Raw genomic sequence first — 18,615 nt, forward strand, 5'->3', positions numbered from 1 at the left:
GTGCTGTGCTGTGTGTGTGTGCTCTGTGTGTGTGTGCTCTGTGTGTGTGTGTGTTCTGTGTGTGTGTGTGCTGTGTGTGTGTGTGCTCTGTGTGTGTGCTGTGTGTGTGTGCTCTGTGTGTGTGTGTGTTCTGTGTGTGTGTGTGCTGTGTGTGTGTGTGCTCTGTGTGTGTGCTGTGTGTGTGTGCTCTGTGTGTGTGTGTGTTCTGTGTGTGTGTGTGTGTGCTGTGTGTGTGTGTGCTCTGTGTGTGTGCTGTGCTGTGTGTGTGTGCTCTGTGTGTGTGTGTGTTCTGTGTGTGTGTGTGCTCTGTGTGTGTGTGTGCTCTGTGTGTGTGTGTGCTATGTGTGTGTGTGTGTGCTCTGTGTGTGTGTGTGTGCTCTGTGTGTGTGCTCTGTGTGTGTGCTGTGTGTGTGTGCTCTGTGTGTGTGTGTGCTCTGTGTGTGTGTGCTCTGTGTGTGTGTGTGCTCTGTGTGTGTGTGTGCTCTGTGTGTGTGTGCTCTGTGTGTGTGTGCTCTGTGTGTGTGTGCTCTGTGTGTGTGTGCTCTGTGTGTGTGTGTGCTCTGTGTGTGTGCTGTGTGTGTGTGTGTTCTGTGTGTGTGTGCTCTGTGTGTGTGTGTGCTCTGTGTGTGTGTGTGTTCTGTGTGTGTGTGCTCTGTGTGTGTGTGTGTGTTCTGTGTGTGTGTGTGTGTGTGCTATGTGTGTGTGTGCTCTGTGTGTGTGTGTGCTCTGTGTGTGTGTGTGCTATGTGTGTGCTCTGTGTGTGTGTGTTCTGTGTGTGTGTGTGCTCTGTGTGTGTGTGTGTGCTATGTGTGTGTGTGCTCTGTGTGTGTGTGTGTGCTCTGTGTGTGTGTGCTCTGTGTGTGTGTGTGCTATGTGTGTGCTCTGTGTGTGTGTGTGTGTTCTGTGTGTGCTCTGTGTGTGTGTGTGTGTGCTCTGTGTGTGTGCTCTGTGTGTGTGCTGTGTGTGTGTGTGCTCTGTGTGTGTGTGTGCTCTGTGTGTGTGTGTGCTCTGTGTGTGTGTGCTCTGTGTGTGTGTGCTCTGTGTGTGTGTGCTCTGTGTGTGTGTGTGCTCTGTGTGTGTGTGTGTTCTGTGTGTGTGTGCTCTGTGTGTGTGTGTGTGCTCTGTGTGTGTGTGTGCTCTGTGTGTGTGTGCTCTGTGCGTGTGTGTGTGTGCTCTGTGTGTGTGTGTGCTCTGTGTGTGTGTGTGTTCTGTGTGTGTGTGTGCTATGTGTGTGCTCTGTGTGTGTGTGTGTTCTGTGTGTGTGTGTGTGTTCTGTGTGTGTGTTGTGTGTGTGTGTGTGCTATGTGTGTGCTCTGTGTGTGTGTGTGCTCTGTGTGTGTGCTCTGTGTGTGTGCGCGCTTTCTGTGTGTGTGTGTGCTCTGTGTGTGTGCTTTGTGTGTGTGTGTGTGCTCTGTGTGTGTGTGTGCTTTGTGTGTGTGTGTGTGCTCTGTGTGTGTGTGCTGTGTGTGTGTGTGTGCGCGCTTTCTGTGTGTGTGTGTGCTCTGTGTGTGTGCTCTGTGTGTGTGCGCGCTTTCTGTGTGTGTGTGCTGTGTGTGTGTGCGCGCTTTCTGTTTGTGTGTGCTCTGTGTGTGTGCTCTGTGTGTGTGTGCTCTTTGTGTGTGCTCTGTGTGTGTGTGTGTGCTCTGTGTGTGTGTGCTCTGTGTGTGTGTGTGCTCTGTGTGTGTGCTCTGTGTGTGCTATGTGTGTGTGTGTTCTGTGTGTGTGCTCTGTGTGTGTGTGTTCTCTGTGTGTGTGTTCTGTGTGTGTGCTGTGTGTGTGTGTACTCTGTGTGTGTGTGTGCTCTGTGTGTGTGTGCTCTGTGTGTGTGTGTGTGCTATGTGTGTGCTCTGTGTGTGTGTGTGCTCTGTGTGTGCTATGTGTGTGTGTGTTCTGTGTGTGTGCTCTGTGTGTGTGTGTGTGCTCTGTGTGTGTGTGTGCTCTGTGTGTGTGTGTTCTCTGTGTGTGTGTTCTGTGTGTGTATGTGCACTCTTTGTGTGTGCTCTGTGTGTGTGTGCTCTGTGTGTGTGTGTGCTCTGTGTGTGTGTGTGCTCTGTGTGTGTGTGTGCTCTGTGTGTGTGTGTGTGCTCTGTGTGTGCAGCGCTCTTTAACCTGATCCCCTGTCTGTGTGTGTGTGTGTGTGCTCTGTGTGTGTGTGTGTGCTCTGTGTGTGTGTGTGCTCTGTGTGTGTGTGTTCTGTGTGTGTGCTCTGTGTGTGTGTGTGCTCTGTGTGTGCAGCGCTCTTTAACCTGATCCCCGTGGGTCTGCGCGTCGTCGCCATCCAGGGAGTGAAGTCCGGCCTCTACATCGCCATGAACGTCAGCGGCTTCCTCTACACCTCGGTGCGGGGGGGGGCACGGGGGCAGGCATCACCACCACCACCACCACCACCACAGCCACCACCACAGCCACCACCACAGCCACCACCACAGCCACCACCACCAACCACAGCGATCACCACAGCCACCACCACCACCACGACAGCCACCAACACAACAACAACAACCGCCATTCGCCACTAATTGGCGGTGACGTCACCACGACGCTTGTGCCAGGCCATGTGCACCTTGAGGCCACGTGAAGTGTCGAACGCCCGCTGGCAGGAGGTCACGGGGCAGACCCAGCAGGTTCCACGGGTCGACTGACCGAGATGACCGAGATGACTGGCTGATGCACCACCTGTGCCCCCTACTGTGCCAACTTGCTGTGCTTTAGCCACCCGGCGCTCCGCTCGTTGTTGTGAGCGTCGCTCCTCCGCCCTCCGATGTTGCTGGAGGGCGACTGCCTACAAAATACCCAGGCAGGTGCTTAGTTTTGGTGGGGCTGATGGTAAGGCCCCACCTCTTAGTGGCACGCTCCAGTCTCAGCAGCAGCGCCTCCAACTCCTCTGAATTAGCGGCAATTACCAGATCATCGGCATAGATAACGTGGTTGACCAATAGGGAGCCATCCCTTGACCGCACCCGGGCATCGATCAGCCTCCCATTATATCTGTACCAGATGGAAATTTCTCCGGTACAGCCATCAAGGGCTTCACGAACTACGTGGTCGAAAAATGTTAAATAATGTTGGAGCCAGAGGACATCCCTGTCGCACCCCAAGGTGAACAGGGAATGGCTCCGACTCCCGACCACATAGTTTTGCCCGGGCCCGCTCACCATCATGAAGGTCCTTAATGATCGTGAGCAGAGGGTCAGGGACTCCAAAAGCAAGAACAACCCAGAGCCCAGGCCTACTGATGGTATCATAGGCCTTGACCAGGTCAATAAAGCAGAGATGTAGGTCTTGTCGGAATTCCCTACACCTCTGCCGTAGCAAACAGACAGAAAATATGGCATCTGTGCAGGACCACCCTTTCCTGAAATCACATTGGGGCTCCGCAAACCTCTCCTCAGCGTGCCTAGCAAGGCGATGTTGAATAATCCTTGCCAGGACCTTTCCCGGCACACTGAGGAGTGAGATGCGCCTGTAGTTGTCACAGTCTTTAAGAAGGGGGACCACAAGGGCATCCTTCCAATCCTGCGGAACCCGTCCAGTGGTCCAGACTGTTGTTATGATGTCATGTAGAGCAGTCAGTGCACAAACGCCACCCTCCTTCAAAGTGGTCATCCCCACTTTGCCCCACGATGTTTTCCATGTCGAGAGATTTCCCCTCCCCCAGGACTTCATAGAAATACTCAGCAAATCTGCAAACCTGCTCCTGGGGGTCGGAGATTGGATCACCGTTTTTCCCCCCTAATGATGGTGATAGGTGTGGCGCTGCAGGTTACTTTTTTGATGGAGTTAAATAGTGATTTGTGATCGTGGGCCATTGAGGCAGACTCCATCTTCTCAGCAACCCGCGACCACCACCCATCCTTGCAGCGCCTCACGGCTCTCCGAACCTCCGAGCGAAGGCTGCGATAAGCCTCCTCATTCTCTGATGTGGGACGCTGTAGACCAGGGGTCCTCAAACGTTTTAAACAGGGGGCCAGTGCACTGTCCCTCAGACCGTTGGAGGGCCGGACTATAGTTAAAAAAAACTATGAACAAATTCCTCTGCACACTGCATATATCTTATTTTGAAGTGAAGAAACTAAACGGGAACAAATACAATATTTAAAATGAAGAACATGTAAAGTTAAATCAACAAACTTGCCAGTATTTTAATGAGAACTATGGGCCTGCTTTTGGCTAATGAGATGGCCAATGTCCGGTTCCATATGTGTCACTGCTAGTCGTAACAAGTGATGCAAGTGTGCATCCGTTAGTCTAGATCTGGTTGGAGATTTCAAATGTTTCATTCTGGAAAAAGTTTGTTCACAGACATAAGCGCTGCCAAAGATGGTTGCCATTTTGAGTGCATGGTTCCTGAGATGAGGATACGTCTCAGAGGGGAGAGATGCAGAGAAATTATGAAGGCTGCTTGACTTGAATGCGTCTTTCAGAGAGTCACAATTCTGCAGTTCAGCCAGTTCCATTTGGTAAATTGTATCCACATTTTCAATGTCAATAGAAAATGGGTTACGGAAAAGCTGTATGTCATGTTCATGGAGATGAAGCTCTTTAAATCTAAATTGGAACTCCTTTTGCAATTTTTCCAGTGAATCCACACATGTTTTGTTTGGGAATGCAACCAATGGTTTTTCCGCTAACAAATTTTGAGTTGTGGGGAGATGGCAGAAGTTTTCCTCCTTCACTTGTTTGATGAGGAGGCCTAATTATTTCAAATGCTTTGACATGTGATTGCATATCACAGATGAGCTTCCCCTTTCCTGTTGAGTAGCTCTGTTACATCTGTCAGAAAGGCAAGGTGCCATTTTCATTCTGCATCATTGAGCTCTGGTACTTCTTTGTTTTTTGAAAACAGAAAAGCTGTAATCTGTGGAAGTCATAGAAACGTTTCAAAACTCTCCCTCGACTCAGCCAACGGACTTCTGTGTGGTACAGAACATCTTCATAGTCAACATTTAGCTCAGACAGAAATTCCTGAAATTGTCTGTGGTTGAGTGCATGAGCTCTAATGAAGTTAACAGAGTCCCACTTCAGAGATTTACTACACAGCGCTTGTTGGTGGATGAGGCAGTGTATGGCTATTGGATGAGAATGGTTATGTTTGTCCATCTTTTGGTTAATGCGAGCAAATACTCATTTCTTAGACCCCACCATGCTAGGCAGAGGTGTGGACTCGAGTCATGTGACTTGGACTCGAGTCAGACTCGAGTCATGAATTTGATGACTTGCGACTCGACTTGGACTTGCATAACAATGACTTTGTCCCACCTATGAGATGTGGACTCGAGTCATGTGACTTGGACTCGAGTCAGACTCGAGTCATGAATTTGATGACTTGCGACTCGACTTGGACTTGCATAACAATGACTTTGTCCCACCTATGAGATGTGGACTCGAGTCATGTGACTTGGACTCGAGTCAGACTCGAGTCATGAATTTGATGACTTGCGACTCGACTTGGACTTGCATAACAATGACTTTGTCCCACCTATGAGATGTGGACTCGAGTCATGTGACTTGGACTCGAGTCAGACTCGAGTCATGAATTTGATGACTTGCGACTCGACTTGGACTTGCATAACAATGACTTTATCCCACCTATGAGATGTGGACTCGAGTCATGTGACTTGGACTCGAGTCAGACTCGAGTCATGAATTTGATGACTTGCGACTCGACTTGGACTTGCATAACAATGACTTTGTCCCACCTATGAGATGTGGACTCGAGTCATGTGACTTGGACTCGAGTCAGACTCGAGTCATGAATTTGATGACTTGCGACTCGACTTGGACTTGCATAACAATGACTTTGTCCCACCTATGAGATGTGGACTCGAGTCATGTGACTTGGACTCGAGTCAGACTCGAGTCATGAATTTGATGACTTGCGACTCGACTTGGACTTGCATAACAATGACTTTGTCCCACCTATGAGATGTGGACTCGAGTCATGTGACTTGGACTCGAGTCAGACTCGAGTCATGAATTTGATGACTTGCGACTCGACTTGGACTTGCATAACAATGACTTTGTCCCACCTATGAGATGTGGACTCGAGTCATGTGACTTGGACTCGAGTCAGACTCGAGTCATGAATTTGATGACTTGCGACTCGACTTGGACTTGCATAACAATGACTTTGTCCCACCTATGAGATGTGGACTCGAGTCATGTGACTTGGACTCGAGTCAGACTCGAGTCATGAATTTGATGACTTGCGACTCGACTTGGACTTGCATAACAATGACTTTGTCCCACCTATGAGATGTGGACTCGAGTCATGTGACTTGGACTCGAGTCAGACTCGAGTCATGAATTTGATGACTTGCGACTCGACTTGGACTTGCATAACAATGACTTTGTCCCACCTATGAGATGTGGACTCGAGTCATGTGACTTGGACTCGAGTCAGACTCGAGTCATGAATTTGATGACTTGCGACTCGACTTGGACTTGCATAACAATGACTTTGTCCCACCTATGAGATGTGGACTCGAGTCATGTGACTTGGACTCGAGTCAGACTCGAGTCATGAATTTGATGACTTGCGACTCGACTTGGACTTGCATAACAATGACTTTGTCCCACCTATGAGATGTGGACTCGAGTCATGTGACTTGGACTCGAGTCAGACTCGAGTCATGAATTTGATGACTTGCGACTCGACTTGGACTTGCATAACAATGACTTTGTCCCACCTATGAGATGTGGACTCGAGTCATGTGACTTGGACTCGAGTCAGACTCGAGTCATGAATTTGATGACTTGCGACTCGACTTGGACTTGCATAACAATGACTTTGTCCCACCTATGAGATGTGGACTCGAGTCATGTGACTTGGACTCGAGTCAGACTCGAGTCATGAATTTGATGACTTGCGACTCGACTTGGACTTGCATAACAATGACTTTGTCCCACCTATGAGATGTGGACTCGAGTCATGTGACTTGGACTCGAGTCAGACTCGAGTCATGAATTTGATGACTTGCGACTCGACTTGGACTTGCATAACAATGACTTTGTCCCACCTATGAGATGTGGACTCGAGTCATGTGACTTGGACTCGAGTCAGACTCGAGTCATGAATTTGATGACTTGCGACTCGACTTGGACTTGCATAACAATGACTTTGTCCCACCTATGAGATGTGGACTCGAGTCATGTGACTTGGACTCGAGTCAGACTCGAGTCATGAATTTGATGACTTGCGACTCGACTTGGACTTGCATAACAATGACTTTGTCCCACCTATGAGATGTGGACTCGAGTCATGTGACTTGGACTCGAGTCAGACTCGAGTCATGAATTTGATGACTTGCGACTCGACTTGGACTTGCATAACAATGACTTTGTCCCACCTATGATGCTAGGAGCACCATCAGTTGTCACACTGGCTAGTTTAGCCCAGTTCAGCTCCGAACTATTCAGTTTGGCAAACCTTTTCATAGATATCCTCTCCTGTAGTTGTTCCCTTGATGCTTTGCAGTGCAGCAAGCTCTTCTGTGACTTCGAAATAGTCATTCGTCCCACGAATAAAAATTAGAAGTTGTGCAGAATCACGAACATCATTGCTTTCGTCGAGTGCCGAGGAAAAATAGAACGTTTTTTTGCGGAGTTTTGCAAATGCTGATGCAAATTGTCTCCCATTTCTTCAATCCTCTGTGTAATTGTAGGTCCTGAAAGACTCACTGCACTGAATAAATCGGCCTTCTCTGGACACGTCTCTTTGGCAACAGAAAGAAGGCATCCTTTAACAAATTCTCCCTCCACGAATGGTCTGCCAGTGCACGCTATTAGCTTGGCAACTTGCAAACTTGCTCGCAGTGACGACATATTTTGCTGAGTTGTTAATGTATTTTTCATTTTTAATATTTTATCTTTTCTCACTTCTCCGACCAAACAATCATATTTATATTTATGTTGAGTTTCATAGTGTCGACGTAAATTGTATTCTTTGAACACAGACACTATATTCTGGCATATCAGACACACAGCTCTTTCCTTGTACTGGATGAAAAAGTAATCATAAGTCCACTGTTCTTTGAATATCATACACTCTGAGTCAAATGTTCTCTTTCTTGACATCATTGTTTCCTAGGGAGTCAAAATTGCTATTAGTAAAATACCAATATATATACAGCGCTACAAAAACAATATACCAGCAATAACTTTGCCCACACAGAGACATACAGACTGCACTGCCCATCAATGCAGTCTGAGTGGGGGAACTCCGCTTTTACCCCAGGCTCACACTGGTGCGGGTGCCATTAAAAAGTTAACTACACCTTAATTCTAGATTTGAAGCTTTCGTGACTGCAAAGAATCATCTTCTTAGTTTTTTTTTTTTTAGGTTTTTTTCGGTAAAGTCACGTAGAAAGTAAAATAAAATAAAAACAAAAATCACGACGTTTCGGAGGCAACACAAGTCTCCGTCATCAGGTGGGACCGTCACAGCCAGATTAGCTGTATCAAGCTACACCTGCAGTTTTGTTCTCAGATCGCAGTGCGATCTGCGAACTCGCATAGGAATCTGATCGCATGGGGGAGAAGACCCATGCGATCCGATTCCACTGCAGGAAAAAAGAAGGCACATGTGCCTTTTTTCTTCCGAATCTAATGCAAGTTCAGCCATACACAAGCATATGGCTGAACTCGCACTGCTCAGAGATCGCAACAGTATGAACCGGGGCTTACACAACATACAACATATATAACCTCATATAATTGAATAGCAATCAGAATATAAATGCACTTACTGTCATTTAAATTGGGTTTCCTACTCCTTGGCTGTCTGTCACTGACCAGCACGGGAAAACAGCAGGCAGCCCCTCCAGAGATCAGAGATCACTCTGTTATTACCCCTCTATCATTTACTCAGCACACAGGAATATCACTGGGAGTGGAGCCGAGGGGCAAGTGAGGGAGCTGAGGGAGGGAGAGCCAGTCAAGCGCAGCCAGGGGAGGGCTGGCAGCCTTAGGCCTGGGGGGCAAGTCCAGTCAATTGGCCCATTGAACCATTCACCACCGCAGCCCAATGAGTGCCCACCAGCGCAGCCCAATTAGTGACCATGGGCCGGATAAATGCCCTCGGTGGGCCGCATGTGGCCCGCGGGCCGTAGTTTGAGGACCCCTGCTGTAGACGATGAGAGTGGGCCTGTCGCTTTTTATCAGCCAGCTTGAACACCTCCTCTGTCAGCCAGGGTCTCCGGGGAGGTCTGGACCGTGTACCCAAAGCAGCCATTGCAGCTGCCTGAGTCAAAGTCCTAATCCTCGCCCATTTCACCTTGACATCTGGAGGAGTGGGGGACGATGCCAACCACAGCCGCAAGCGATGATGAAATTCTCGCTTACAACTTTCATCAGCTAGCTGAGACCAGGCCACCTTAGATTTGAATGGGGTCCTGGGTGTACACCCACCACCGGAGTGGAAGAATGGCAGGCGCATCTTACAGATGACTAGTCGATGGTCAGTGGGCAGATCAGCTCCACGGTAGGTCCTGGTGTCAAGGACATGGGCCCGCATCCGCAGTTCCGTCACTATGTAGTCCAGCAGATGTTCTTGGTTGGACCCGGCATGCATCCATGATGTTGTGTGGATGCGCCGATGCCGGAACAGCGACCAACACCACAGCCACCACAACCACCACCGCCACCACCACGACAGCCACCACCAACACAGCCCCCACCACCACCACACCCACCAACACCATAGCCACCACTACTACCACCACAGCACCACTACCACCACCACACCCACCACAGCCACCACACCCACCACCACAGCCACCACTACCACCACCGCCACCACCACGACAGCCACCAACACCACCACGACAGCCACCACCAACACAGCCCCCACCACCACCACACCCACCAACACCATAGCCACCACTACTACCACCACAGCACCACTACCACCACCACACCCACCACAGCCACCACACCCACCACCACAGCCACCACTACCACCACCGCCACCACCACGACAGCCACCAACACCACAGCCAGCACTACTACCACCACAGCACCACTACCACCACCACCACACCCACCACAGCCACCACCACAGCCACCACTACCACCACCGCCATCACCACGACAGCCACCAACATTACAGCCAGCACTACTACCACCACAGCACCACTACCACCACCACCACACCCACCACAGCCACCACCACAGCCATCACTACCACCACCACCACCACCACGACAGCCACCAACACCACAGCCACCACTACCACCACAGCACCACTACCACCACCACCACACCCACCACAGCCACCACCACAGTCACCACTACCACCACCGCCACCACCACGACAGCCACCAACACCACAGCCAGCACTACTACCACCACAGCACCACTACCACCACCACCACACCCACCACAGCCACCACCACAGCCACTACTACCACCACCGCCACCACCACGACAGCCACCAACACCACAGCCAGCACTACTACCACCACAGCACCACTACCACCACCACCACACCCACCACAGCCACCACCACAGCCACTACTACCACCACCGCCACCACCACGACAGCCACCAACACCACAGCCAGCACTACTACCACCACAGCACCACTACCACCACCACCACCACACCCACCACAGCCACCACTACCACCACCACAGCCACCACTACCACCACACCCACCACCACCACACCCACCACCACAGCCACCACCACCACACCCACCACCACAACACCCACTACCACCACCACATCCACTACCACCACACCCACCACCACCACACCCACCACCACCACACCCACCACCACAGCCACCACCACAGCCACCACCACCACCACACCCACCACCACAACACCCACCACCACTACCACCACCACATCCACTACCACCACACCCACCACCACCACCGCCACCACCACAGCCACCACCACAGCCACCACCACCACACCCACCACCACAACACCCACCACCACTACCACCACCACATCCACCACCACCACAGCCACCACCACAGCCACCACCGCCCGACACAAGCAGCACCACCGTTATCCAACTGACGCGCCACGGTGCGTCCCCCCCCCCCCCCCCCCCCCCACGTGATCAGGAGCGCTTCACCCCGGAGTGCCGCTTCAAGGAGTCGGTGTACCAGAACTACTACGTCATCTACGCCTCCACCCTCTACAAGCAGCATGAGTCGGGCCGCTCCTGGTTCCTGGGCCTGGGCAAGGATGGCGGCCCCATGAAGGGGAATCACGTGAAGAAGACTAAGCCCTGCGCACACTTCCTGCCCAAGCCCATCGAAGGTGGCGGCACTACCGTGTGGGGGCTGGGTGGGGGGTCACGCCTCTCTGTATGGGCAGTGATGAGTCTGTGGTGATGAGTCTGTGGTGCGGTGTTGAGTCTATGGTGTTGAGTCTATGGTATTGAGTAAATGGTGCAGTGATGAGTCTATGGTGATGAGTCTATGGTGTTGAGTCTATGGTGTTGAGTCTATGGTGTTGAGTCTATGGTGTTGAGTAAATGGTGCAGTGATGAGTCTATGGTGTTGAGTCTATGGTGTTGAGTCTATGGTATTGAGTAAATGGTGCAGTGATGAGTCTATGGTGATGAGTCTATGGTGTTGAGTCTATGGTGTTGAGTCTATGGTGTTGAGTCTATGGTATTGAGTAAATGGTGCAGTGATGAGTCTATGGTGTTGAGTCTATGGTGTTGAGTCTATGGTGTTGAGTCTATGGTGTTGAGTAAATGGTGCAGTGTTGAGTCTATGGTGATGAGTCTATGGTGTTGAGTCTATGGTGTTGAGTCTATGGTGTTGAGTCTATGGTGTTGAGTAAATGGTGCAGTGTTGAGTCTATGGTGATGAGTCTATGGTGTTGAGTCTATGGTGCAGTGATGAGTCTATGGTGTTGAGTCTGTGGTGCAGTGATGAGTCTATGGTGATGAGTCTATGGTGTTGAGTCTATGGGCAGTGTTGAGTCTATGGTGTTGAGTCTATGGTGTTGAGTCTATGGTGATGAGTCTATGGTGATGAGTCTGTGGGCAGTGTTGAGTCTATTGGTCACTGCACGGTGACAATGAGGCTGTACGTGTAGGCCCTGGGTTGTTGGCTGTCGTTTGTACCGCGACGATTCCGGCAGGAGGGAGGGGACTGACGGTGAGGTGGTAGCGTTGAGTCTGTAGGTCTCTGCGCGAGTGTGTGGGTCTACATGGGCAGCGATGTACGTCGGTGCGTATGTTGAACTTCTTTTGCGCTGGACGTAGCCAATCGTATCGACTGCCCGCTGAGTTCCCCCTGTCCGCTGCCACTTGTTGAGTTTCGTTTGAGGGGAATGTGGCGGTAGGTGAACCACGTTGTACCGCTAAGACACCCTCCAATCGCTCCTTCTGTCCCTCCCATCCCTCCGTCCCCCTCCCATCTCTCTCATCCGTTCAATCCCTTGAATCCCTCCCATTGCTCCCTCCTTGCTCCCCCCGCTTTCCACTCCCTTCCTCCCTCCATTCCTCCTATCCCTCCTGCCCTTCCCATCCCTGTCTCTCTCCCCCTCCCATCACCCCCCATCGCTCCCTCCCTCCCTCCCTCCCTACTCTCCCTCCCCTCTCCCCCCCCCCCCACCGCTCACTCCACCCCCACCCCCCACAGTGGCCATGTACCGCGAGCCGTCGCTGCACAACCTGGGCGAGTCTCCGTGGACCTCCCGCGGGGGCACCAAGGCCACAGGGACGCCCGTGGCCATGAACGGCGGCAATACGGCGGCGGCGGCGGCGACCGGCGTTCCCACCGGCACCACCGGCACCACGGGGGCCACGGGGGTCTCCGTGCCGGGGGCCACCGTGACTGCGGGGGCCTCGTCGTCGGCCCAAGCGGGCGGCCGGGCAGCTGCCGGAGCCGCCGCCGCCGGCAAATTGAGCAGCAAGGCTGCCGGGAACGCCAAACTCGTCGGCAAGACGAGCACCGCTAGCGCGGCGACGTAGTGGGAGGGGGGGGGGCGACCGCACGGACCCCCACCCCCCCCACCCCCCCCCCGCAGTTTATGAACTGCCCCCCCCCCACCCCTTACACCCCCCCCACCCCACCCCCCCACCACCCCCCACCACCCCCACTCCCCACCATCGTGGATTATTTTTTTCTCAGGCATTCGTAACTGGAACAAACCAAACGCGGAATTGGTTGGGGAGGGGGGTTGGTGGGTGGGTGGGTGAGTGGGTGGGTGGTGGGTGTTGGGTGGTGGGTGGGTGGTGGGTGGGTTGTGGGCGGAGGGTGGGTGGTGGGTGGGTGGTGGGTTTTTCGTGGGTGGTGGGTGGGTGGAGGGTGGGTGGTGGGTGGGTGGTGGGTTTTTCGTGGGTGGTGGGTGGATGGTGGGTGGATGGTGGGTGGTGGGTGGGTGGGTGGGTGCCGGACTGCTGGAATCGGAGTGGGAGGGGAGGGGGTGGCCGGCCTCTGATTGGATGGCGGTGGACGGGAGAGGAGGGGGAAGGGTGGGTCAGACGACTCACGGTGGATCGTGGGTTGTGATGGGTGGGACACGTGTGTGGGTTGTCATGGGTGGGACACGTGTGTGTGTTGTGATGGGTGGGACACGTGTGTGTGTTGTGATGGGTGGGACACGTGTGTGTGTTGTGATGGGTGGGACACGTGTGTGTGTTGTCATGGGTGGGACACGTGTGTGTGTTGTGATGGGTGGGACACGTGTGTGTGTTGTCATGGGTGGGACACGCGTGTGTGTGTTGTCATGGGTGGGACACGTGTGTGTGTTGTGATGGGTGGGACACGCGTGTGTGTGTAAGGGTTGTAATGGATGGGACATGCATGTGTGTGTGTGTAGGGAGAAGGACAGGTCACCCAAGATGGGCATTGGAGTGGCACCCAGAGGTCACGGTGGTGGTGGTGATCGTGGTGGTGGTGGTGGTGATCATGGTGATGGTGGTTGTGGTGATCGTGGTGATGGTGGTGGTGATCATAGTGATGGTGGTGGTGGTGATCGTGGTGATGGTGGTGGTGGTGGTGGTGGCGATGGTGGTGGTGACCGTGGTGATGGTGGTTGTGGTGATCGTGGTGGTGGTGGTGGTGATCATAGTGATGGTGGTGGTGGTGGTGATCGTGGTGATGGTGGTTGTGGTGATCGTGGTGGTGGTGGTTGTGGTGATCGTGATGGTGGTGGTGGTGGCGATGGTGAGGATGAGGCTGTAAGCGTAGGCCCTCGGAGGTCGGCTGTCGATTGTCCCGTGAAGATTCCGGCAGAAGGAAGGAAGCGACGGCAATGTGGTAGTGTTGAGTCTATGGTGCAGTGTTGAGTCTATGGTGCAGTGTTGAGTCTATGGGCAGTGTTGAGTCTATGGTGCAGTGCTGAGTCTATGGGCAGTGTTGAGTCTATGGTGCAATGTTGAGTCTATGGGCAGTGTTGAGTCTATGGTGCAGTGCTGAGTCTATGGGCAGTGTTGAGTCTATGGGCAGTGTTGAGTCTATGGGCAGTGTTGAGTCTATGGGGCAGTGTTGAGTCTATGGGAAGTGTTGAGTCTATGGGCAGTGTTGAGTCTATGGGCAGTGTTGAGTCTATGGGCAGTGTTGAGTCTATGGTGCAGTGTTGAGTCTATGGGAAGTGTTGAGTCTATGGGCAGTGTTGAGTCTATGGGCAGTGTTGAGTCTATGGTGCAGTGTTGAGTCTATGGGCAGTGTTGAGTCTATGGTGCAGTGTTGAGTCTATGGTGCAGTGTTGAGTCTATGGGAAGTGTTGAGTCTATGGGCAGTGTTGAGTCTATGGGCAGTGTTGAGTCTATGGGCAGTGTTGAGTCTATGGTGCAGTGTTGAGTCTATGGGCAGTGTTGAGTCTATGGTGCAGTGTTGAGTCTATGGGCAGTGTTGAGTCTATGGGCAGTGTTGAGTCTATGGGCAGTGTTGAGTCTATGGGCAGTGTTGAGTCTATGGGAAGTGTTGAATCTATGGGCAGTGTTGAGTCTATGGTGCAGTGTTGAGTCTATGGGCAGTGTTGAGTCTATGGTGCAGTGTTGAGTCTATGGTGCAGTGTTGAGTATATGGGCAGTGTTGAGTCTATGGTGCAGTGTTGAGTCTATGGGCAGTGTTGAGTCTATGGTGCAGTGTTGAGTCTATGGTGCGGTGTTGAGTATATGGGCAGTGTTGAGTATATGGACAGTGTTGAGTCTATGGTGCGGTGTTGAGTCTATGGTGCAGTGTTGAGTCTATGGTGCAGTGTTGAGTCTATGGGCAGTGTTGAGTATATGGGCAGTGTTGAGTCTATGGTGCGGTGTTGAGTCTATGGTGCAGTGTTTAGTCTATGGTGCGGTGTTGAGTCTATGGGTAACAGCTTACCAGGCGAGGTAGTTAACATCTCCTAGCCACCCTGATGATGATGAGAGACAGACGCAGACTCCAAATATACAGCAGCAGCAGCAGGCATCGCCAGGGTGAGGATCAAACCCACGACCTCCTGTACACCAGGCGAGGAAGTTAACATCTCCTAGCCATGATGATGATGATGAGAGACACAGACTCCAAATATACAGCAGCAGGCATCGCCAGGGTCAGGATCGAACCCACGACCTCCTGTACACCAGGCGAGGAAGTTAACATCTCCTAGCCACCGCGGCCCCCAATTGATCCCGGCAGGCTGGACAAGGCAACCAATGGGTCTCCCCATTACAGACGGTGAATGAGAAAGTTGCCGGCAGCGTTGTTTGGCATCACCCGAAGTGTGGAGAATTGTGGATGTTGGCAAAAGCTTGGCGGTTTGTAGCGGGGGAGAGCCTCGTACTATTTTAGTTAGCAAAAAAAGAAAACGCCCCAAAGACGTACGGCGCAGGAACAGGAAAGGGAGAATTTTCACCACGTTGCCAGGACGACGACTCCACCACGTGACCCTATTGAGGCCCAATCACAGAGCTTGCACTGCTCGCTAGCTCACCTGCAGAGTATGGATGTGGGTGGGTGGGTTGGTTGGTGGGTGGGTGGGTGGGTTGGTGAGTGGGTGGGTGGGTTGGTGAGTGTGTGGGTCGGTGGGTTGGTGAGTGGGTGAGTGAGTGGGTGAGTGGGTGGGTGGGTTGGTGAGTGGGTGGGTGGGTTGGTGAGTGGGTGAGTGGGTTGGTGAGTGGGTGGGTGGGTGGGTTGGTGAGTGGGTGAGTGAGTGGGTGGGTGGGTTGGTGAGTGGGTGGGTGGGTTGGTGAGTGGGTGGGTGGGTTGGTGAGTGGGGTGGGTGGGTTGGTGAGTGGGTGAGTGGGTTGGTGAGTGGGTGAGTGGGTTGGTGAGTGGGTTGGTGAGTGGGTGAGTGAGTGGGTGAGTGAGTGGGTGAGTGGGGTGAGTGGGTTGGTGAGTGGGTGAGTGGGTTGGTGAGTGGGTGGGGGGTGAGTGGGTGGGTGAGTGGGTGGGTGTGTAGGTGGGTGGGTAAGTGAATGCAAGAGTGAGTGAGTGTGCAGGTGGGTGAGTGAGTGTGAATGAGCAAGTGAATGGGTGAGTGGGTGGGAGGGTGAGTGAGTGGATCTCTAGGTGGTTGGGTGTGTGGGTGAGTGGGTATGTGAGTGAGAGAGCATTGCTAGATCTGCTTCTAAGGGTTGCTCTCTAGCTCACCTGGTGAGTGTGGTTGGGTGGGTGAGTGACTGGGTTGGTGAGTAGGTGGGTGAGTGAGTGAGTGAGTGGGTGGGTGAGTGAGTGACTGGGTTGGTGAGTAGGTGGGTGAGTGAGTGAGTGAGTGAGTGGGTGAGCATGAGAGCCGCTTTCCAACTCACCGGGTGAGCCTTCGCTAGGCGGCAGCGTCCTGCCTGCCCACCACCACCACCACCGCTGTGGTTGCAAGCAACATGGTTGCAGGAAAGTCGCCCCAACGTCCACCCACCACGGTTCCCTTCAACTCTAATTCAACTGTTGCTGCTACCGCTGCCACCTCCTCCACCCCCTCGGCTTGATACAACGACCCCAGAACCTTGAGCTGCTGTGAATGTCTTCCAGAAGTTAGTTACCAAAAAGAACACATGGGGTGGGGGGAGGGGTGGGTGGGGGGTCTGGGGGGGGGGGCTCGGTGGGGCCAGGGGGGGGGGGCAAGGGGAGAGGGGGGGGGCAAAGGGGAGAGGGGAGGTGGCCTCCCCCAGCCACTTGTCTCCCCTACATGTGTGAGTGGGGTGGGTGAGTGAGTGGGTGGGTGAGTGAGTGAGTGAGTGGGTGGGTGGGTGAGTGGGTGGGTGAGTGGGTGGGTGGGTGGGTGAGTGAGTGGGTGAGTGGGTGGGTGGGTGGGTGAGTGGGTGGGTGGGTGGGTGAGTGAGTGAGTGAGTGGGTGGGTGGGTGGGTGGGTGGGTGAGTGGGTGGGTGGGTGGGTGAGTGAGTGAGTGGGTGGGTGGGTGAGTGGGTGGGTGGGTGAGTGAGTGAGTGGGTGAGTGAGTGAGTGAGTGGGTGGGTGGGTGAGTGAGTGAGTGGGTGGGTGGGTGGGTGAGTGAGTGGGTGGGTGGGTGGGTGAGTGAGTGGGTGGGTGGGTGAGTGAGTGGGTGGGTGGGTGAGTGAGTGGGTGGGTGGGTGAGTGAGTGGGTGGGTGGGTGAGTGAGTGGGTGGGTGGGTGAGTGAGTGAGTGGGTGAGTGAGTGGGTGACTGAGTGAGTGAGTGGGTGGGTGGGTGAGTGGGTGGGTGGGTGGGTGAGTGAGTGAGTGGGTGGGTGGGTGAGTGAGTGAGTGGGTGGGTGAGTGAGTGAGTGAGTGTGGGTGGGTGGGTGAGTGAGTGTGTGTAGGTGGGTGGGCAAGTGAGTGGATGGGTAGGTGGGTGGGTGGGCAAGTGAGTGGATAGGTGGGTAGGTGGGTGGGCAAGTGAGTGGATGGGTAGGTGGGTGAGTGGGCAAGTGAGTGGATAGGTGGGTGGGTGGGAGGATGAGTGAGTGGATGGGTAGGTGGGTGGGTGTGTGGGGTGTGTGGATGGGTCAGGGGGAAGGGCTCCATTGTCTGACCACCCACCCCACCCACTCACCCACCCCACCTCACCCACCCACTCACCCTACCCCCTCTTGAACCCACCTACAAAACCCCTTGTGTAGAGCTTGTTACCCCGTGGCGAATGTTTCCCGCAAGCAGTTGAGCCTTCCCGGGGGGGAGATCTCTTTCCCGCTTGCTGCTTATGACGACGACGACGATGATGGTAACGATGATGCTGCTACTACTAATGATGATACTGCCATGACCACTCACTCCACAATAGAGGGTTTGTGTGCTTTTTAGGGGTTAAATACAGGGACTCCTCTACTCACGAACGAAGTCCAAACACGTTTTATGGCTTGTGCACTGAACACGGTGGAATGGCTTTAAAAGTTGTATAATCTCCTGTAGATGTAGAAGCCACTGGTTCTTCGTGTTCTGCAGATGTAGATGCCACTGGTTCTTCACGTTCTGCAGATGTAGATGCCACTGGTTCTTCACGTTCTGCAGATGTAGATGCCACTGGTTCTTCACGTTCTGCAGATGTAGATGCCACTGGTTCTTCACGTTCTGCAGATGTAGATGCCACTGGTTCTTCACGTTCTGCAGATGTAGATGCCACTGGTTCTTCACGCTCTGCAGATGTAGATGCCACTGGTTCTTCACATTCTGCAGATGTAGATGCCACTGGTTCTTCGTGTTCTTCAGATGTAAATGCCACTGGTTCTTCACGTTCTGCAGAT

The 18,615-nt window shown here is 53.2% G+C and overlaps 1 protein-coding gene across 1 annotated transcript in view; it reads left to right on the forward strand.

Annotated features, from left to right (window-relative positions):
* Nucleotides 1-12,954, forward strand: part of LOC144739624 (fibroblast growth factor 14-like) — a 48,342-nt gene extending 35,388 nt beyond the window's left edge. The window contains exons 3-5 of the mRNA XM_078622550.1: nt 2,236-2,339; nt 11,079-11,277; nt 12,615-12,954. Coding sequence (XP_078478676.1) covers nt 2,236-2,339; nt 11,079-11,277; nt 12,615-12,946 — 635 coding nt within the window. The 3' untranslated portion in view covers nt 12,947-12,954. The remainder of the gene's footprint in view (nt 1-2,235; nt 2,340-11,078; nt 11,278-12,614) is intronic.
* The last annotated feature ends 5,661 nt before the right edge of the window (nt 12,955-18,615 follow it).

Source organism: Lampetra planeri, unplaced genomic scaffold, assembly GCF_965212315.1.
Source record: "Lampetra planeri unplaced genomic scaffold, kcLamPlan1.2.h2 scaffold_161, whole genome shotgun sequence".
Lineage (NCBI taxonomy): Eukaryota > Metazoa > Chordata > Hyperoartia > Petromyzontiformes > Petromyzontidae > Lampetra > Lampetra planeri.